Genomic DNA, 23,111 nt, shown 5'->3' with positions numbered 1-23,111 from the left:
CTAGTCACTCCTGGTAGTGCTCGGGGGAACAGGGACTCCCCCAATGCCTGCTGGTCCCCTCTGACTAGTTTGTAACAGGCCACTAGATCCCCCCTCAGCCTTCTCTTGTGGGGGCTGAACAGGTTCAGGTCCCATAGCCTGTCCTCGTAGGGCCTGCCCTGCTGCCCCCTGATCATGCGAGTGGCCCTTCTCTGGACCCTCTCCATGTTGTCCACATCCCTCTTGAAGTGCAGCGCCCAGAACTGAACGCAGTACTCCAGCTGCGGCCTGACCAGTGTCGCATAGAGGGGGAGGATCACTTCCCTGGACCTGCTTGAGATGCATCTGTGGATGCATGACAAGGTGTGGTTGGCCTTCCTGACTGCATCCCCACACTGCCAGCCCATGTTCGCCTTGACATCAATGATGACTCCAAAATCCTTTTCTGCCTCTGCACTGCCGACAAGGGAGTTCCCCAGCCTGTAGATATGGTGCTGGTTCTTCCTCCTCAGGTGCAGCACCTTGCACTTGTTAGTGTTGAATCCCATCCTATTCTCATCCGCCCACCCCTGTAACCTGTCTAGGTCCGATTACTTAAGGGGATTACTTGGAGTGTTTATAAACTTTGTGGGGAAGACTTCCACCAGTCATCCCAGGAAAAGTATGACAGCAGTTGTGATCAGGGCTCCAGTGGGCTGGATGTTGTGATGAACCCTGGACGATTGTTCAAATGTCGCCCATACCCTGTCTGACTCAGCCTCTTGCCTCAGCATTCTCTAACCCGGCAACTGGATTTTAGTCAATTAAGTTTAAATAGGCCTCCCATACTGGGACCAGGAGATGTATGGCCCAAGATGCCTATTAAACTTTTCTTCTGCTTGGTTCTGGTTAGGTGAGGTGTGTGTTTGGGGTGGTGGGGAGGGGAGAAAGGAGGGGGAAGAAGAAAAAGTCCTTTGTAAGTCCAGGAAGCTGGGTGCCAGGGTTCCCTCAGGAACACAAAGCTGACAGGTAACATGGGAATAGGGAGACCCAGCGAGGGGCCAGGAAGTAGTGTAGATGCTAGTAAGATGCCAGAGAACCCCAGTGTGGGTTCAGCTAGACTGGGGCCTATGCTAAAGCCTGTGGGCAGCCTCCCTTTTAATCCTATTATCACATCAAGGTGTAGCAGGTGAGATGGAAGGGAAGGCATCCTAGAGGCAGTGCAGGGCATGGTTGCAGGGCCACCGGGGGTGTCACGGCTGTCCGTGGGACTTCAGTGTGCTACAGAAGTATATTCATATCCTCCTTGAGATACCGTAACAGTGTAGCATAAGGTCAGCTCAGACCATGTTCAGGACTAATTTCTAGAAAAAAGCCAAAATTTCTGAATAGTAGCAGCAACCGTGTTTAGAAAGGCTTAGTCCCCATTTCCCTAATTATATATTCATCATAGTCTGTCATTCATCTGTGAGATTTGTTGGCACTATATTAGGTAGACTTTGGAATAGAAAATTAATTTGAGCTAAAATACTCATTTTGACTGCTGCAATTCTAGCTAACCATGACATTTCATATCTTCACCAATTTTCTAAGCCTATTTTGATTCTTTCAGTAAAAGGAATGTAATTAAAACTGTTACACTTCCTGCCAATTTTTAGTAATAATCACCCTGAAGTATTTTAATGAAGTACTTACGCATGTATATTTATAGCTATCTTTTACCTCTTTTTGGGCACATCTACACATGCAGTTAATGTGCCTGAATTTTCTAGGCAGAAAATTCAGACTCGTTTATGTGCTTTGGGGCTCATGTCTATGTGTGCCCTCGTTGAGAGCAAACTGAGCCAGACAGGAGCAGCCCAGTCCAGGGCTGCTTCTGGCCTGCTCTGCCCCCCTGCATCAGCTGGGAGAGCTCCAGGCCCCCCCAGGTACCAGCCCCATGGGCTGGCAGGGGGCACAGGGGCCAATCCTGATCTCCACCAGGCAGGGAGAGCTGTGCCGACTGCAGGGGTAGCTATCTTCCTGACCAGGTGAGGATCAGGATGGATCCCGATTCCCACATGGCCAGGAAAGCTGCACCAGCTGCAGGGCTAGCTGTTTTCCTAGCCACGTGGGGATTGGGATGGGTCATGATCCCCATGTGGCTGGGAGAGCTGTGCTGGCTGCAGGGACAGCTGTCTCCCCACCACTGCCCCTGCAGATGGTGAAGCTGCCCCAGCCACGTGGGGTTTTGGCCTATCCCAGTCCCCACATAGTGGGGAGACAGCTGCCCCCAGAGCTGACACAGCTCCCCCACCATCAGGGCTTAGCCAAGCAGAGCAGGCTCCCTGGTGCCTGGGCTGACTAGGATTCAATTGCTCCTGGTCAGCGTCTGCATATGTTCTACAGCGCATCAACTAATGCGCCATTTACCTAGTATGTGTATGTGTTGGTACTAGCAAATAGTGCACTTGACTAATTTAATGTGCAGTCTGTCCTGCACACGTGTAGATGGTTATGCTTTACTGCACGTTAGATTAGTCTAAAGCATCTCATGCAGACACGTCCTTTGTGTGTTTGGTCGTACACCAATGTCTAGGAGCTCAGATTTTTCATACTTAATTTTAAATCATGAAACTTTGCCATATATTATTTCTTTTTATATTTTAGACAGTGTATTAATCAGTTTTGTAATGAATAACTTAACATCACCCACCTATAATGCCAATTTATGTTCTTCTTTGTCCTATATTTATTGCCTGTACATTCAGAGTATTGTTGACTGATTGGGCAATTGGTGCTGTTACCACAGAATAAAGGAGAGGAGATAATGGGCATCCTTGACATGTACCTCTTGAAAGGGGAAGTTTTTCTGATAAATGTCCATTACTCTTATAGCTACATATGGATTAGTGCAGAGAGCTGATATCTAGGTTTGAAATGTTGGGCCTAGTCCAAAAGCATCTAAAGTTTGGTTTTTTGTTTTTTTTAAATCTGCCAGTTGACTTAATCAAAAGCTTTTTCAGCATTTAATGAAAAAATAGGTTGGGTTCATTATTCAATTGTGCATAAAAAATCAGATCTAACACTGTGGATATTATCAGTCAACTTCCTATTCATTATGAAACCTGTTTGTTTTTTATTAATATGTTTAGGGAGTATCTTTTCAATCTATTCACTAAAGGTGATGAAAAAATTGTGCCTTGATTGTCTTGATTTAATAAAGATATAGGTCTATATGAAGCACAAGGGAATGGATCCTTATTACTACAATAAGTGCTTCCCTCAAGTTATCAAGCGTCTTTTTCTTCTTCAGTATCTTATTTAAAACTTTTAATAATAGGTGCACTAATTCTGCTCCGGAACTGTTGTAAAATTCTGGAGGGAATCCAACCAGGCCTGAAGATTTCCATTTCTGAGAGAATTACATCTAGTATTTCTTCGGGTTTAATGTCTTCACCTAAAATTCCTTGGACCTCAGGTTTTAATCTAGGCAAATTTTCTGTAATTAGGTATTCATCTATATGTTTAGGATTTGCTGGATCTAAAAAACAAAAATTGTTATAATAACTTGTAAATGTTTCACATATGGCTTTTGAGTCAGTTGCTAAATCATTTGGAGCCTCCAGACAAATGGTATAATTTTATTGTCATTTAATTTTTTTTAAATGTATTTGCTAATCGTCTGGCATTTATGTTTTCCTTTTTTATAATATCACTGTTTTGTGTGGCTAGGTGCTTTTTACGCTCGTTCAGTTTGTAACAAATATAACTTGTTTTAAATTTCTATTAATTTTAATATACTTCCTGTGATTGATTATTCTAGCATACTTTTTAAAGTTTACTACCTCACTTGTTAGACTTTGCATTTCCTTTCTTCCTGACTTTCTTAGGTGAGGCACTACTTATTTGGTTGCCTTTGATGACTGCCTTGAAAGCATCCCATAAAATATTTTTGAAAATGTGGTTTATATTATTTTCAGTGAAATAGAGCTTGATTTCTTTTCTACTAGTTCTTACTCTTTCCTGGTCATATAACACTGAAATATTCAGTTGCCAAATTTTCCTTTTGGGTATATTCTCTAATAAATAACTGTACTGGTCCATGGTGTTATCAGACAGTTTCCCCTTGCTTGGCTGGTATAGCATTGTTAAGTAATGTTTTGGAAATCATGATAACATGTATTTGTGTATATAGTTCATGTGGTGTTAAATAAAAAGAGAAAACTCTTTCTTTTGCATTTAAATATCTCCAGGAGTCAAAAAGATTGTGCTTATCTATCTTAGTGCTGTGCTTGATTATTCTGTCCTTCATTATACTTCCATTAAAACTATCTACTTTTGGGCCCATAACACAGTTACGGTCTCCTCCCAAAACAACATTTTGCTTTAAAAAATTTTCTAAAGTTTGAGGTAGTTTTCTATAGAAAGGCATCCTGTCTCAAGTAGGTGCATATAGACTTGCTAAAGTTACCATACCCGCTCCCCTTTTGGGTTTTCCCCCTGCTTCTTTTTATTCTACCCTTCCCTCTCTCCCCCACTCCTCTTTTTCAGTTAGGTTCTCCCTTCAACGTTTCAAACCACACATAAGTTTCTGTACCCAAATTACTTCAGGTGCTGTTCCAAATGTAATCAATCTCTACAGGATTTACTTAAATTTAGCCAGCACATTCCTACTATTCATTTTCAAACGTCTTCTTGCAAATCAGTAGCTTTAAAACTCTCCGTTTCAAGTTTCCTGACCATATCCTTCAAAGTCTCCTTTTTACTTTTTTTTTTGATAGTTTGACCACTGTGTTTTTCTGTTCTCTGCATTATCATCAGTGCCTGAAACTGCTTGTGCTTCAGAATTGTCATCTTGGCTAGGGACAGGCATTACACACAAACCGGTTTAAGTGATCAGAAACTGGTTTAAACCTGTAACAGAACAGATGATCAGTGCACATAAACCAGTGTGAAAATGGCTGAAACCAGTTTGAGATAAACCAGGTTGAATATAGTATCAGACTTAACTGATTTGGTTAAAATCGGTTTATGCAATGCCTGTCCCAGACCCCATTTCTGGTTTAAGATAAATCAGACTCCTCCAGCATCCTGGCATGGTCCCTGGGCTGGGTGGGGCTCTCTGCAGCACAGCAGGGCTGGCCCCTCCCCTCTGCTCCCTGGCTGGAGCTTGGCAGAGACTGCAGGCATCTGCCTGGCTTGTGCTCCCCCCTCCCCTCTAAGCAGGGATTCTGCCGTCCCCTCTGCCTTACACAGACACACAGTATTAACTAGCAGACTGCATGCTGGCTACGGTCTGTGCTGTGGCAGACAGGACAAAAGTAGAATCAACAGGTAGCTGGTAATGTCCCTGTGTTGTTTTCTTAATGGGGTGGTAAACGCTGAGTTTGGGGTGATAAACACAGTGTTATCAATTCCCTGCTGGATTGGTCAGAAGGGGTGGGAAGCCTTCCCTAATCAGAGCACCCTGCCAGGGACTGGCCATGCCCCCCCATCTCAGCACTGTAGAAGAGAAGGGAGGGCTGCTCTAGCACCCCCTGGCTTCTAGCCTTAGCCACTGCAGGCATGTGCCTGCATGTCTGGCATGTCTGTGGTTTAACCTAGCCATTAGACTAACCTGAAAAGATTGAATCAATTCAGGCTCAGGCTTTTTGAATGTCTATCCCTAGTCCTAGAAATTTTAATCTTGAGTAGGCTGACTCCTTCTGCCTTATCTTTAATGGTGTATTGTTGTCCTTCCTGAGCAAAAAGAAGCTTAAAGGGATAGTCCCATGAATGATGTGTGCCCCTGGAGGCTGGTGGGGTGTGGCAACCGCCCACAGGCAGCTGCGGGAGTGGCAGTGGTGAGGATGTGGCAGCAGCAAGTGGGGAGCTCTTGCAGGCAGCCACGGTGGTGTCGGTGGGGAGGGGAGGGATGGTGAACACCGACCAGCAGTCGGTGACCACCTGTAGATGCCGCTGCTGGCAGTGGCAGTGGCCAGTGGCAGTCAGCAACCACCCACAGATGCCACTGGCAGTGTCAGCAGTGTGGGGGGTGGTGAGCGGCAACCTCCCACAGGCACCATTGGCAGTGGCCAATCGCAGGGGGTGCACTGCCAATCTCACGGGGTGCACTTGAACCCATGTGCATCCCCTATGCATTGACAGTGGATAGTCCCACCTGTATTTTATCTTTGCATCTCAGACAGGTTGTAATCTCTTTCAGTTCGTGTCTTTTTCTTCAAGTGGGGTATGATAAACTTAAATACGTTAATTTTAATAACATTAAATGTATTTGTGAATATTGTTTGATTAGCTCTGCTTAAGATAGATCAGAATACTAGAACTAGAGGACACCCACTGAATTTAGTAGGAGATAGGTTTAAACATAAGAGAAAGTACTTTGTTACAGAGCACACAAGTAACTTGTGAAATTCATTGCCACAGGAGGTGGTAGAGGCAGATAGCATTTGCATAATAGGTGGTACATTTGTGGGATTGTGCGTTAGATCCCACCATGCCTTATTCCCAGTGCAGAGGAAGCCCAGGCTGGGATCACAATCCCAGGCTCCCCCTGCAACCGGCTCCTGCAGCTTCATGCCCCACAGCTGATGCGGCTCAGGACGGCTTGGAGCGGAGACAGCATTTCCCGTGCTGCGCTTGCTGAGGGGCCTGCATCCAACATGGGCCACAAACATCATCAGCTGTGGAGCAGCATGGGGAATGCTGTCCCAAATGCAAACCTCATGAGGTGTGGAGCTCATGAAGGGGGAAGGGGGAAGGAGGAGGGGCAATGTTCTCCCCACTGCAAGCCCCGCAGCTGGCAATGCTGCCACCACTGTGAGTCTTGTTAGCTGTGGGGCTGGCTGCAAGCCTTGTTAGCTGCGGGGCTGGCTGCACGTGGTGCACCCTGTGGCTACAAGCTCCTCAGTTAATGGGGCTCCCAGCCACAGGGGACCACTTGACCACACATTCAGTTAATGGTGTGATTAGAACAAGCTGCAAAGTTATTATACATTTTAGTTGAATAACTTTTTAGCTTATTGCTTGTTTTATCATGCCATTAAATGGTTAAATGTGTAACTGGGCCACAGCTTAAGGTGTGATTACCTGATTTATCATGCTTTAAGTGTAACATGTAGAGGGGACTAAAGAGAAACACATATGAATAGATGTCAAAGTGCATTTTCTTTTGTTATGGGCTGCCCTGAAGCAAGGACAATTAATTTAAAGCTCACTTAAATTAGGGGCAAGGTTGCCTTTGCATGTTTTGAAGTCACTGCAGATAGCTGTGCAACAATTATATTGTCCTCACTCTTTTCCAAATTCCATATTTCAGAATTTGTTTCCAATGTGAGGGAAGTCCAATTTTCTCACTCTAAAAAAGCTTTTTAGTTTGGATGTCCCTTATTTTCAGTTTGGCCCATTTTTGTGTGAATGACGTTTTAGTCTCTATTTTATCTCCACTTAGAAAATGAAGCATTGTTACTCTGCTCTCTGGCTATTGAAGAAGGCCTCTTTAGTCCATTTTCTAGTGTTATTTATAATAAAGCTTTCCCTGATCTTGCTATTGGTACTGGCCTTATTTACTGCTTTTTTCTATCTCTCCAAAAGTAAAACTCTTGACATAGACCATTAGAGAAATGAAAATGACTTATCCATAATTTTTCTTCTCTGAATTTAGCTTTTCAACTGTGTTACCATTCATCCATCCATCTCTCCCCAAAATTTGAGGATCAGCTGCTTCTCCAAAGTTTTCTACTTTTGTTTTAATTTGGGGAAAGCAGGATATTTTTATCATGTTATATGTATTTATATGTGTAATACTTTTTAATTGACATCATCAGGGGAGCTTCTTTTATGCTGAAGAACTGAAGATGCTGGCTGTAATATTGGGCAAATGGTATTTATATTTTGTTGGGGGTGGGACATAACTTCCAATAAACTCACACTCTAACCCTTGCGCCACTACTCTGTGGAGTCAGTAAGCTTTAAACACTCTGTTTTCCACCATTCTTGCTCTCACAAGCTAAGAGACAAGTGTGACGATATTTTCAGAGGAACTAAACAACAAGTAAGTAATTTATCCTAGTTTTTCTGATTTATAGTCTTTGTAATTACACTTGCAAAATGTTTATTTTAAACCTCTGCAGCTGGCTTCTCCAGTCTTATGATATAATCTCTAAATTTTAACTACTTTAAGAGCTCACATGCATCCTTCCAAGGCACAACTCTTAGTTTCATTTCTTATATGATTATATATGACAAAGCTGTAAGGGAGATAAATGTCATCTGAAGGTTGATAGGTAAAATTGACATATTAAATTATGCTCTGAGTCGGTGTAAATTTATGTTCTGAATCAGCTAGTAAAGCAGTGAATAACTTCCTCATGTATTTGACTAAAAAAAAAAGAGATAGTGCAGGGGTCAGCAGCGTTTCTGGCCTGAGTGCCAAAAACAACCCAACCCTGAACCATGCCTTGACTTGGTGTACTGGGGCAGATTGTGGGGGAGCCACAAGGGGCCCAATTTTCATTGCTAGAGGGGCCTGTATGTGCACCTCTGGGCAAATGGTGGGGTAGAAATTGGGGTTGTGTTGCCGTGGCCCCTTCCCCACTCTGTGCCCTGAGGTGCACATGCAGTTGCCACTGGCATGGAACCAGTGCTGGGGATGCAAAGCTCAGTGCAGCTGTTTGCAGCCTGCCTGCCACCTGCTACAGCTGTCCAGAGCCTGGGCTGGGCGCTGGGCAGTTGCAGCAAGTGGCAAGCAGGCTGCAAACAGCTGATCCGGAGCCCTGGCCAGGCTCTGTGGTGGTGGTAGCTGCGCACATATGTCCAGGTTGGACAGCAAGGAAGGGGCCGGAGTTGCACTGCCCCAGGCCCCTCCCCCAGCGTTGGCCTAGAGACAAGCCCAGCCTGGGCTCTTGAGCCCAGTACAGCTGTTTGTAGCCTCCTGACTGCAGCCGGCCTGGGCTCTGGGCAGCTGCTGCTAACCATGGAGCCCGGGGTGCTTGTAGAAGGGCTCACAGCCTCCTGGCCACCTGATACAAACAGCCTGGGCTCCATGGCCAGAGGCAGCTGCCCAGAGCTCAGGCCAACTGTGGTGTGCTGAGAAAATGGCCTGGTGTGCCATGCTCTGACATGTATGCTGGGGGTTGCTGGCCCCTGGGATAGTGACTGCCAGGCCTGCAACACCAAAGCATATACCACTTGGTAGTAATATATTTTCTTTAATACTCCCTCTTAACTACATATGCCACTAGGTAGCAGTATAACAAAAGTACTCATCTAGCTGTGTTCACATTACAGGCCTAGCATTGCTTATCCTCTTTTTCTACCAGATGCAGCATAAACTTACTGTATTCACTGCATTTACTGACTCGGAACATAAATTTACATCAGCAGTGCCCAGGCTAAATGATTTTAATCTCCAGAATTGTGAATCTGGCAAATTTTATTATCAATTCTGAACTGCCTTGTGGTGGAATGGATTTTGCTATTTAACAAGGGCTAGATTGAATCTTTACCTCTAGCCTTGTATAAGAGGGGACAGTTTGCATAGTCATTTCCATGCTTATCCCCAAAAAGCAGCCTAAGAAAGAAATGGTATCTCTCTACCATATTACTTTTCCTGCTTCTTTCAGGTAAATCATTTCTTACCAGACATAGATTGTTCTCCTTCCACTTCTCCAAAATGCCAATGTAGTGTTGGAGTAGTTTTTTCCCCCTCCTCACTTTTCTGGTAACAGGGTGGGATATAGCGGCCATTTGTACTTGCTCTTCTTTCCTATATCTGAATTACAAATGTAGGGATGTGCCCAGTAAGACAGGGAAGGGAACAGCTATGTTTCTCCTCATACAGCCACATACAATTTGGCCTTATTTGGACCAATGCAATTAGCTCTGTATGCGATGAAAATGAAAATAATCTCTATTCTGTGGAGTTTCCGATCTGTCTGATGACCTACAATTTTTCACACATCTAAGTTCTGTGATTATACAAAGCATTCAAGTTACCTGTGATTTCTGAAATATTCTTAATGCCTTAATGTAAATTGCAGATATCAAAGTAATACAGCAGCTGATGTTCTGGATACCATTACCAATATTCAACCCAAGGAAGGTGGAGGAGGAGCAGGAGAAACCCGTGAAGCCATTGTATACCGATTAGCTGAAGATATGCTGGACAAACTGCCTTCTGATTACATACCCCATGAGGTGAGGTCATTTAAAAAAAATCTGTGGAGTTTTCATATAAGAAGTTGGGGGGTGGAAAAATCTTAAAATCGTTCTATAAACAAAGGACACTATAATTAGTGACACAGCCATCTTACTCCATCTTCTCAGTTGGTTTGAATAGAATTTAAACGTTTGTTAATTAAAATAAATAAGCTTCTTGTCATTCTGGCAGTGAAGATAAACTGACTCTGAATGGGTGTTGTGCTGTCTTCCTGGGTCTGCAGAAACACCCTGAAATAACACTGAGAGTAAATTTGCTTCGTTTATTGTGAATGGTGAGGTAGCAACTCTCTGTTCCTGCCTCAAGACAACAGGTAGAACAGGAGAACTCTGAGCAACACTGGCATTTATCATTTCATCTTGCAAAAATAGGTGATTGTGTGTGTGAGGGGGAACCTCCTTGTCTTAAATTTGAGTACTGGCCTAGGTCAGGTGACGGGTCAATTCTAGCTTCAGCCCCTGAGCTGGCCTACCCCAGGCTGGGGTGGCTTGTGCAGCAGGGGAGGGGGCATGTGGCAGGGGGAGCACAGGGGAGACTGTGCAGTTGGAACAGGCAGGAAACTATGGCTCCTTACCCCCACCACTGCTTTCTCTGTCACAGCTGTGAGAAGGATGAATTTAAAATGATCCTCTAATAGTTAGATTCTGTACATGGAAAATTATAAAATATAATTTTCCATGTACAGAATCTAATTATTGGAGTGTTTTTGTAAATTATAACACATTTATAATTTTCCAAATCTAGAATCAGTAATCTAATTTTGGGGTGATTGTCTTAAATTTGAAGCGGTCTTGGATTTAGGTACGTGCAGTATCAAGTGAATTAAATTTCTCCAATAGGGACAAAGAATTAAAGAACTCTAAAGACTAAATAATTCCTACTAGCTGGAGCTGTAAAGGCTTTTGAATCAAGTGCAGGAAGAAAATGGAAAGTTTCACTAAGCAGATAAACCTGCTTTCAGTGCTTCTAAGGTTCTTGGAGGAAAAGCAAAATGTAAAGATATATAGGGGCACTGCATTTGGAGAACCTGATATTATTAAGCAGAGTTGATCAACTAATATTCAAAAATAGATTGTATAATATTAAAATAACTTTTTTTGCTTTTAATTATTTTGCTGATAATAAGCCTTTGGGTTTTTGGAGGATTTTTTTAAATTTGAATTTACTGATAGGCCAACCTGGTCACCTAATCGTCTTCAGATTATGAAGTCTCACTGTTTGAGCTACAAACTGTGATTGTTCATTCGTGTGTTTCATGTAACGGTATTTGGATTTGGAATAGTCAAGTCAAACTCAGAACTTCAGTCATGGCTTGCAGGTATCAGACTCTAGGGGTCGCTCTAACTGAAGTGCCCAGAGTGTCTTGTGTATTAGTATCCTGCGCTTAAATATGGTGGTAGGGTTGCTTTAACTAAAGTTCATTCAATGAGTTTTAGTTAAGGTGCCCCCGCCAACATTTTTAAGGTCAGGGACACTGGTACACAAGACACTGGAGTCTGCTGGAGTACAGCAATTACCGTGCTCCAGCAGACTCGATTAATTGAGCATACTCCAATGTGGTGTAATTACAGAGCATTAGAGCAGCCTTCCTGCCTGTGTATAGGTGCCCTAAGAATCTATATGCTGCACTAAAACTGCTTAGTTTCACTATCACAAATGTTTCCTTGCCTCATTTTCCATAAGACTCTTTTGCCTATTTCTTCCTTTTTCTTTCTCTCTTTCCTCCTCTCTTTTTCTCTCTCTCTCTCTTTCTTTCAGCTCTAAGAAGCACTGTCCTGATGCAAACATGGCCCTAAACTCTCATCACATCTTTAATCACTCCTTGTCAGAGTCTTTATCCCCTTAGAGAAAATCAGGCTGATAAAAATGTTGACTTCTTCTGAATCCTCACCTCTGTCTAAAAAGGCCACCCACAATCTCAAGTAATAGCACTATTGATAACTTTTCTCAGTGCTGTGATATTGAACTATTATATACGCCAGTATTAATTGCAAAATTTTAAAATTTAACTTGCTTCTTCACATTCCTGTATTTTAGGTAAAGAATCGTTTAATAAAGATGGGACACCTTAATTCTATGAATATTTTTCTTCGTCAAGAAATTGATCGAATGCAAAAGGTTATCTCAATACTCCGAAACAGTCTGTATGATCTTAAACTCGCTATAGAAGGAACCATTATTATGAGCGAGGCAAGTGATGAACTCTATCGTATTAAAAAATACTCTCTTTAAATAGAACCTATCTCAGTTGAACCAATTAATACATTATGATTTTTCACTTTTTCAGAGTTTGAGAGATGCACTTGACAATATGTATGATGCTCGAATTCCTCAGATGTGGAAAAGAGTATCTTGGGATTCTTCTACACTTGGGTTCTGGTTTACTGAACTTCTAGAAAGAAATACTCAGTTCTCTACCTGGATATTTGAAGGGAGGCCACCTGTTTTTTGGATGACTGGATTCTTTAATCCACAAGGTACTGTACTGACTTGAATCCAAGATGAAGTGCCCTCCCCCGTTTAACATGTGGGGGGAGCCTAGTCTTGGATTTGAGTACTGAAGTTGCTGCCTGGCTTGGATCAGAGGGGCTCAGGGGGGCTTGTGTGGCAGAGAAGATAGCATAGGGGAGCATGAGGGGAGACTGTGTGGTTGGAGAAGTGCTAGAGAGACTATATGGTGTTTGGTGGTAGGAGCATACGGAAGACTATGCAGTGTGAAAGAGACTACAGGGGAGATCAGGCAGCAGCAGGGGAGCTGTTGCAATCCAAATCCAGCCCCAACTCAGCTAGGGGAAGAGCTGGACTTGCCACTGCTGCTACCTGGCCAGGACCAGAGCTGGAGCCAGAGCTACCACAGGGTAATCTGCAGCAAGCAGGGTGGGCACCAGAGGAGGGCAAGTGGCAAGGGGAGGTGGCAGGGAACAGGTGCTAGGGAAAGAAAGCGGTGTGGTGGTAGAAGTGGGGGCAAGGGGTTGGGATAAGGCTGCTTGTCCCTCCTGCCACTGCTTTCTCTACTTCAGTGGTGTGGGAGGACAAATTTAAGGTGATGTACAATTAGATTGTATACATGGAAAATTCTAACAAACTTACAATTTTCCATGTATAGAATTTAATTCTTGGGAGGGGTCATCTTAAAGTTGAAGTCATCTTGGATTTGGGTAAATATGGTAGTTAAAGTACTGGCAATACTTGAATAAAACTTATTGTTTGCCCTTAGCACTGCCCCCACCCCCACACTTTCTGCTCTGTCCTTTGTATTTTGTATGTGTATTTTGTAAGCATCTGATGATGTGAGCTTGGGCTCATGAAAGCTTATACATCTCTGATTTAGTTAATCTATCAGGTGCATCTGTACCATGCCTTCTGCCTGATTTATAGTACAGTATACTGTATTTGACTACTATTTGATGCATCTTATTACATATGTAATTTCATTCTGTATATTGAAAAACAGATGAAAACATGAGAAATAGTAGTTTTTCAGTTCATGAATGATAAAGTTCTGTTTAGTGACATAACATAGTGACAAACTTAATGGTATAGCTCCTAAAGAAATATGTTTTATTTCCCAGTTTCATTATGATTTATAATCATTTGTGTCTTTCCAAATTGCAAGTTGCAAATATTGCAGAAATAAGTTGCAAATATAGAGCTACTTCTGTAGATTCTTCTGTAGCTTATACATCACACAATAGAAAAGAAGAAGTGAGCATACACTGTAGAAAATAATCTACATTTCATAGTAAATTAACTCCTTATAGATATTGTAAAAACTATTGCTACCTGCCAAATTTATGAATAAACAAAATTTGTAAGTCCAGATCTTTCTGGGTTACACCTCTGACGTACAAGTAAACAAAATCTAGGATTATCTTGTTTTTCTCATTGCTTTGAAGAAAAAAAATCCTTGTGTGATAAACAACTCCAATGAGTAACCAGAAACACAGCAAAAACTAGGCTGCGATGGTGAATTGCCTAAGTGTATTATCTGAATTAAAAGAAAATCAGTTTTATCAGAACATGGTACAAATTAAAAAAATGAAGCTTCCTTTGAGGTATATTTCTGAAGAAGAATCATTTCTCTAGCTGCAGCATACAAAATGCCTGTGGGGAGCTTCTCTAGTATAGCAGCTGTGAAATCTATTTTCAGCTGGATAAATCCCTTAGTTCTTCGTATATACACACAAGTTATCTTCAGTTGGTAGTTTTGCAATTCCTATTAACCTTTTTATGGGTGATGCTATGGAAACCAGTAATATCTAAGTCAATTTCCAAAGGAGATTATTGAAGTGTTTGGGTTGCATAATGCCAATATGTGAGGGTTTCCAAATTATTGTTCAACATTTTTTTTAATGTTTAGTGCCTTTTTAAGCAGATGTTATTAAAAGCAGGTCAAAACATCTCTCTACTTTTGTCATGAAGAGTACAGTTAACAAGTATATTAAAGGAGAGTCAAAGCATGCTATTATCTTATGATTCAAAAATAGCAACCAAAAGTGTCTACACTGTAAATTTACTGTGCTGTCTGCTCCTAAATTGGAAGCAGGGTAGTTAGTATGGGGAGCAGGCAAATTGGCACTATTCCTCAGCAGTGCTAATCGGCTCCCAGAGCACAGGATAGATATGGTTACACTGCCTGGAGGAGCAAAGTGTATTTGACTAGGGACAGACATTCAAAAAGCCTAAGCCTGAATTGAATCAATCTTTACAGGTTAGTCTAACCTGGCTAGGTTGAACTGGTTTGTCACCGTATAGACATCCCCTCTGGACTGAAAAAATGCAGGCACATGCCTGCAGTAGCTCATGCTAGAAGCTGTGGGGTGCTAGAGCAGCATTCCCTCCCTTCCACAGTGCTGAGCTTGGAGGCAGGGTGGGGCGGGGTGGCCAGGCTCCAGCAAGACACTCTGATTAGGGAGGGGTCCCCCCTTCACTGCTTCTGACCAGTGAGGGAGCCAGCAGGGAGTTACACATCATAAAGTTACACAGAGAGTAACACAGTGTTTATCAGCCTATCAAGAAAACAAAAGCCTCTCTCATTAGTTCAGGCTCTTCTTTTAGCTCCAAAAAGCCCTAAGCGGACACTACCCTGTCTGCCTTTGTCCTGTCTGCCTCACACCGACACCTCTCAGCATTAGCTAGCATACCACATGCTGGCTATGGTCCATGTTATGAGAGAGGGGTTGGAGGGAAGGGGGGAATCCCTGCTTGAGAAGCAAGGGTGGGGTGGGGCAGGAGGAAGCCAGGCAGACCCTGCTGTGCCTGCAGTCTCTGCTGGAGCTCCAGCGAGGGAGCAGAGCCCTGCTGTGGAGCAGAGAGCCCCACCCAGGGCTGCAAAGCATCTGGGATGCTGGGGAGGACTCTGGTTTAAGTTCAGCCAGGAAGGGGCCTAGGATAGACATTGCATAAACCAGTTTGACCCAAATCAGTTAAGTCTAATACTACATTCAACCAGGTTTATCTCAAACTGGTTTCAGTGCACTGAATGTTTGTTCTATTACCGGTTTAAACCAGTTTCTGACCACTTAAACCAGTTTATGTGTAATGTCTGTTCCTAGCCCTTGAGGGCACTGGTGTGTGTGTTGGGGGGGAGGGGCAGCCAAACAAAAAGAATGGCTGCACTTGAGGTTGAGGGTGGAAGGACAGTGGCACAGGAACTGTGGTGGCAGTAAGGGCTGCTAGAGGATTCTTCTAAGAGGAAAAAGGCCCTCCTCGAGTAAGGTAAACTAGGTGCAGGGCTGCCTTGTTCTACCAGAGCAGGAAAAAGTAGAATGATTGCATCTATGAATCAGACCCAAAATCTGTAATAGTGTTAGTAGTAGCATTATATTGGTGAAGGCTGAGGACTATGCTTGAGAGTTTTATCAGCTTGGAGTAAAAGTTTAATTCATTTTTATAATATTGTACACTACCAGCAGTAATTTTTAGAAGTTGTATGGATTTCTGTAACCCATGAACAATAGTTTTTACAGGACAACATGAACACAGGCACTTTAGCAGGTCTGGTGTTCCATTCATTATATGGCAGTGCTTGATCTCTACACATATTATCATAAGCAAAGTTTGTGTAATGTGTAACGACCAACATCAGTCTCTCCTATTTGTCTTCCTATATTTTCCACAAGTATCTTTGTGTTTTCCCCTGTATTTCCCCTCTGTATAGAATGTCTTCTTCACATCAGTTTACATGATTCTCATATTGTTCTTCCCAAAATCTCAACTCTACTGTGATGTCCATTGTTACTGGTCTAATGATAACGGTGATACAAGTGGCTTTTACCCACAAAAATGATACACTTAACTAAGGCATGTTTTCTTATGTTTCCATTGACAGCACTTAGGCTACTGTACTTCTTAAAGTTAGCACAAAAAAACTGTTTGCGGATTGAGTCTTTAAGCACCATGGGGCAAATACTGTCTTTTATTGTATGTATATACATTACCTAGCATAGGGAAGCCCCAACATCCCTCCTTTGTTGCTTTTTTTAAATTTCTGCTGTGACACCTCTACATTGCAGTTACAGTAGTTACTCTAGTTTAGTGCAGATACCTGAATTAACTTTAAACTACCTAGTTTGGATACTGGTGGTAGTCTAGTTGTGGCCATAAGAAATCAGCATAAGCTAAATTAATCTGATTCTCTGACGTGTTTCACAGCCTGTCCTGAGCTTTCTGCTGCTGATTCCAGACTGCTACTACTACCCAAGCTAAGTACTGTAAAGCTAAACCACACCAGAGTCACTGCTGTGACTGCAGTACAGATATACTTTTTGTCATTTTTAAAAATCTAGCATACACACTGTATCACCCCTCACCCAGCCCCTCTTCTTCCCCCTCCCCCCCCACCAAAAAGCTGGAAAAAGCTGTTTTTTTCTAGAACACAGGTCCTCTTTTGTTGTTCCCAGATGAGATCTACTCAGGTGTTGATAGTGCTTAACAATCAGTTAATTTACTGGGGGCCATTCTTTATAGCTAGCATGTCACAAACCAGCCATGCACCATCCCCAAGTGCCAGTTCTCTACCTCTGCCCAATCTGCTGCTCTGTTTTCAGCTCCCTGCCTGATCCATTGTGCTGCTTTATGTTTCCTGTCCCATCTATTCCTGTGCTGCCTTTCACCTCCCCAGTTTACTGTGTGCCACACACAGGCTACTTGTGCCACTTGTTGGCCAACCCTTAACTAATGCATAGATAGACAAATTAGTGCTATCCACCCCACCTTACTAGAAAGAGAATGAAGCAGTGCACAGTATAATGATATGGACAGACCACATCTACATGAATGGCTGATTGCACAGTTGTTACTACACAGTCATTTAGTATTTGCTTGACCAAGTACTAAATGACTGCACTGTAACTGGTGTTACTGCAGTCCCATCACCACACCTTTTTTTTTCAAACACTACTGCACAGTAGCAACAAACTTCTGTGCAGTAGCTTGCTGCTATTGCACAGTAGTGTCGCCATCACAGTTTGTGCCTGGCGATTCTGTGTTGCTGTAGCAATGAGCTATAGCACCATAGTGTCTCATGTAGACATGCCCACAGATCACAAAATGGAATTTAAGTTCATAAGCTGTACATAAAAGGGATTTCTCCAATTATCTTATTCCTGCAGGGGGAAAGAGTAAGCCAGAGCATCTCCAGCTTTGGTGGGAACTCTGAGGGTGGAAACTTTTATGTCTGCATAAACATTTTTGTGGTGGCACAAAAGTCAAGCAAACAGATGTTCATACTTCTTGTTGTACAACAAATACCTAAAATTTGTGACTGTGACACAGATGGTATCAATTTGCACCACTCTATTGCAGCAGATATCTGTTAGGTTTTTGGTGGGAGAGCATGCTCAGCTGAGAGCTGCCTGCACTTTCCAGCCACTCTGGGCAGACAGTCCTGGGGCTTGAGGTCCTATGTACCCCAGGAGTTTCTGGGGCTTTCCCTGGGTGCATCTCTGCAAACAGAAAAGCTCGGCTTTCCCCGCTTACAGAAACATGCCCCAGGGAATTTCCAAGGTGCATCTCTGTAAGCAGGGAACGTGTTGCCTGTTGTCTCGCAGGATCAGGCTCCTGCCTAATGCAGGATGACAGGCTACATATGCTTTGCCCAATGAAATGGATAAACAGTAGCAGGACACATCCCACCACAACTGATCTGCTTAATTTGGCAATGTCTTTTAATATCCCAAGAGCATGCAACAGTTCCAAAGAAGGCTTGAATCATAGATCCATAGGGTTAAAAAAAAACCTCAGAGATCATGTAGTTCAACCCATGCACAGGTACAGGATGTACTGTTCCTAAACCACTCCAGATAGGTGCCTACATGCCATTTCTTGAAAACCTCCAGTGAAGGAGATTCCACAAAAAAGAATAAATGGTGCCCAGTTCGCAACTTTGACAATTGTACTGCAGGGTTCCCACTACACAGAGGGGTATGAGACACAGGCATGCTTTCCAGAAAGCCAAGAGCATGTGGGACCCAAGCCCTGGGTCCATTACTGTAGCCTGATGAGCAGCCTTTCTGAGAGAATCCATCTAGACTTACAACACATAATCAGTTTTGCAGATAAAACACTAAATCTTGTGGCTTGGCATTTCAGGATTCCTGACAGCAATGAGACAAGAAGCAACTAGAGCACATAAAGGCTGGGCTTTAGATACAGTTACAATACATAATGAAGTGTTAAAGCAAGCCAAAGAAGAAATCACAACACCTCCTGCTGTATGTATGACAAATGAAAATATTTCAGTATTAATTTCAGTGCTTTATATTTTTGGATAACTCAGGATTTTCAAATTGCCATAGAACACTTTAACATTCTCTCAACATTTTTACTGTCTTAGAAGTTAAACAGAAATCATGCAAAGTTGTGGAATCGTGGGCCCCTGACAGATGTTATACTTAAGATGTGATTAACTGGTTAATCATATCTTAAGTAGTGACCTGGACACATGTTCATTCAATTAATGGTGTGATAAAATGAAAAATAAGTGTTATTACACATATTTTGTGTTTAGTGTGCCAGTCTGGCATGATGGGATCTGATGCTCAATCCCATGATTGCGCTTCCAGCCATGCACATGTGGCACGGCAGGAAGCGCGATTGTCAAAATCCTGCATCAGATCCCATCACACTTTTAAATTAATGTCAGGGGTCACATTTGCTATTTGTCGGTTTATGAAAATAAGTTCCTAAAAGGCTAATTCAAATCTTTTCATTAGGCTATACTTTCTTCTGTGTTTTCTAAAGGTCTGAAATTGAGACTTCTTGCCATATTTGCCATTTGCTAAACATGGGACAAATCTTCACTTATACAAATGTATCTGTTTTTCAGTAATGGAATAATTGTATTTTTACCATACACAAACAATTTTTCACCTGGTGAACTCAATTAGTAAAGTGCTTTTATCTCCATTTCAGTAGCATTATGTGCTGAGGCTTTTTCTAGTTATTTAATTTAACTTCCCTTTTTTCCTCTGGCAGACTTTTTTAACTGTAATACAACTTTCTCATTTTAGTGGCTTAAATCAGCTATTTATTTTGTAAGTGAAATAGTTATGTTTTATGCATAACTTATCTGCTTACTGTCTACACAGGAAGGGGTCTATATTTATGGACTATACTTGGATGGAGCAGGCTGGGACCGACGTAACAGTAAACTTACAGAATCTGCACCAAAGATTCTTTTCACACCACTCCCTGTGGTGCACATATTTGCTATTAACACAACTGGTCCTAAGGATCCAAAACTCTATGTTTGCCCGGTTTACAAGAAACCAAGGAGGACGGATCTGACCTACATCACTGTGATCTATTTAAGGACAATACTATCTCCAGACCATTGGATACTGAGAGGAGTTGCTCTTTTGTGTGACATAAAGTAAACTCTATCTTCCAAAGTATGACAGAAACACAGAATATGCAATATGTAACCGACAATATAAGCATTAAGTCTGTTGTTCCTAATTTGCTGGTTTGTCTTTTGTCTTTTTGTGTGAAATCTTTCAATGACAACAATTTAAATACAATTTATGAAGCTGATTGTTATCTCCCTCAATCAAGGGAGTAGTTGCATTGGTGCTGTTCTCAAAGGAAATTTTAAGTAAAGCATTTCACTAATGGTTACTTTTGAAAGTTTGCATACCATTACTTAAGCAAAATTTAAAATTCACTTAAATAGTAAATGTAGTATAAACTAAGGTGTTATTAAAAAGTAACACTTAAACGAAATCCAAGGAAATATGTTCTCATTATTTCTAGTTCCTGTTAATTACATCAGATTTCCAGCTGGTGTTACAAAGTGATTAAGAAGTAGCAGAACACTATGCAAAACACTACCAACTTTATCTTGCTCCCCATGTAGGTTTTGAAAGCAACACTGGATTCTGAGTCATAAATCTGTGCCTTACCTTGACTGAAGGGAATTTTAAATTTTAAACAGAACAACTTTTCTGTCTAACGCAGAGACAACTTGACCCATACATTCTTATGGTTCATTCCCCAGTGCTAAATTATGTTGATGTAGCAAAACTGCACTATAAACACTTGTAACTGATCCCTGTGTACTTGCCTTTGGACTGTTTGACCGTGAGCAGTTTGCCCTGTATTCAATTTAGATGATATATGTGTAGGAAAAGATCAGGAAGAATAAGAGCTATGTGGAGACTACTTTAGAGACTACTTTGATGTCAATACTTTTGTAACTAAAATATTGAGCAAGATTATATACAACTAGTGTTAGTGTCCTCTCAGCATCCCAGCTTAGCTCTTTGCTGGAATTTAGGCCAGAGTTCTTGGATTACCCAGTACATGACTGTTCTGCATACTGCCTTTGTACATGCAATTTGTGCAGTTAGTTTTGAGCAAGAAAACAGTCGAGGCAGCCAATTTATTAAGTGAAGTGAGATTTGCTCTTGCTTGTAAGTCTTTTATTTTGCCTATATCTTCTGCGCCCCGTTCTCACAAATGCCATATGCCTCTGTCAAATTTGGAAACAGTCCAGGGTTGCTACTTGGATTTCTAAGGCTAAATCTCACCTTGCACTGGAAGCTCCCTGGAGTTCTCTTTCACAAGAAGAGCAAGTTCTCAGTTCACTTGCTGTTGACTGGTTTCTTTTATAGTACTTGTTAGTGGCTAGTTAATGGGGTTTTGGCAGCGCCATTCTCATTTTAGCTTCTCTTTCCTCTCCGCCTCCTCTCTTCTTCAACTGAAGAATCACAAGAGCGCATAATCTCTAACTGTCTGTGTCTCATTGGGCACTGACAGATGTGCAGCCCCCTTGTCTAATTCATAGCCTTTCACAGAAAGTGCCATGCATTAGACCCACCCTCCTGACCCAACAGACATTCGCTGTTGGGTTGGGAGGGTGGGGATCAAACTCCAGTTTGGAGCCAATGCAGCTAGGAGCTGCAGACACACAGCTTCTTTCCCCTAGCCCCACCCCATCCCTCCCAGCTCCACTGCTGTCTGCATTATCATTGCGGGGGTGGTGGGGAGAAGAAAGGGGATGCTCAGGATGGGGTTTGCACAGCTTGTGCTGGAGTGGGAGTGGGTGGATGAGGCAAGGGGGCTCCAATCCATCTACCCCCACTCCAGTGTAAGTTAGGCAAACCCCAACCTGAGCTCCATCACCTCCCTCCCCCCTCCCCAACTGCAGACAGCACCAGGGGTGGGGCTGGGTGGCATCAGCCTAGCTGCCTGAGCATACTAAAGTTGAACTCGCTATATTCACTATGCTTAATACAGAACAGGAGATTTTGAATTATCTTTTGTATGGTTAGGAGTTTACAGGACAAGCTCTATGAGGAGATACTGAGGGACCTTGGACCTCTTCAACCTCTGCAAGAGAAGGCTGAGAGGTGATCTTGTGGCCGCCTACAAATTCACTGGGGGGATGCAGCAAGGGATCAGAGATGCTCTGTTCACCAGGACACCTCTTGGGGTAACAAGAAACAAGAGTCACAAACTGACAGAGAGCAGATTTAGGCTAGATCTCAGAAAAAACTTTTTCATGGTAAGGGTGGCCAAAATTTGGAATAGGCTTCCAAGGGAGGTGGTGCTCTCCCCTCCCTTGGAGATCTTTAAGAGAAGGCTGAATAGGCATCTGATTGGGGTCATCTGAAACTAAGCCCACCAGGGAACACAGGGACTACCACCACTGCTGGCCTGCTGAGCAACCCTTGCAAAGCCAGCAGGATAAGGCACTTAAGGGAGCCCACCCCTGCCCCAGCCCTGGACCAATCTGTGGGCAAGGCAAGGGCCCCCAAAGGGACACTTCCCTGCCTGTACACTTATGCCAGGAGCTTGGGGAATAAACTGGAGGAACTTGTCCTCCTGCTTAACACAAATAATTACAATGTCATAGGGATAATGGAGACCTGGTGAGACTCCACCCATGACTGGACCATGGGTATAAATGGCTATACCCTGTACAAGAGAGATTGAGTAGACAAAAGGGGCAGGGGCATAGCTGTCTATGTCAAGGAGAGCTGCGCATCCCTGCAAGCAGATATTGGTGACCAGGGTGGACGACTGGAGACCCTCTGGGTTAAAATCCATGGGGAACATGGCACAGGGGACATGATGGTGGGAGTCTACTACAGACCTCCCAGCCACAGTCAAGAGCTTGACCAGAAGTTCACCAGAGAATTGGCTGAGGCCGCATGCTCCTGATCCATGGTTGTCATGGGAGACTTCAACTACCCAGACATCTCTTGGGAAGAGCACTCAGCTAAATCCGAGCGGTCGCAAAGCTTCTTCTCATGCATGGATGACCTCTATCTGACGCAAGAAGTCTACGGGCCAATGAGAGGTAAAGCATGGCTTGACCTGGTACTGGCAACTGGGGATGACCTAATCAGCAATCTAATGATAGATGGGAAGCTGAGTGACAGTGACCACGAGCTGATCACTTTCAGCGTCTGCCATAAAGCTGGCAAGTCAGTCAGCAATACAGAAG

The 23,111-nt window shown here is 42.9% G+C and overlaps 1 protein-coding gene across 1 annotated transcript in view; it reads left to right on the top strand.

Moving 5' to 3' along the window:
* Positions 1 to 20,347, top strand: part of DNAH8 (dynein axonemal heavy chain 8) — a 397,167-nt gene extending 376,820 nt beyond the window's left edge. Inside the window, exons 89-93 of the mRNA XM_019526702.1 lie at positions 9,981 to 10,137; positions 12,197 to 12,349; positions 12,447 to 12,636; positions 18,752 to 18,873; positions 19,750 to 20,347. Coding sequence (XP_019382247.1) covers positions 9,981 to 10,137; positions 12,197 to 12,349; positions 12,447 to 12,636; positions 18,752 to 18,873; positions 19,750 to 20,037 — 910 coding nt within the window. The 3' untranslated portion in view covers positions 20,038 to 20,347. The remainder of the gene's footprint in view (positions 1 to 9,980; positions 10,138 to 12,196; positions 12,350 to 12,446; positions 12,637 to 18,751; positions 18,874 to 19,749) is intronic.
* Positions 20,348 to 23,111: the final 2,764 nt, after the last annotated feature.

This window comes from Gavialis gangeticus, unplaced genomic scaffold, assembly GCF_001723915.1.
Source record: "Gavialis gangeticus isolate Ggan-Ray unplaced genomic scaffold, GavGan_comp1, whole genome shotgun sequence".
In the NCBI taxonomy this organism is placed as follows: domain Eukaryota; kingdom Metazoa; phylum Chordata; order Crocodylia; family Gavialidae; genus Gavialis; species Gavialis gangeticus.
The sequence above is the reverse complement of the archived record's forward strand: the minus strand, read 5'-3'. Positions and strand labels throughout refer to the sequence as shown.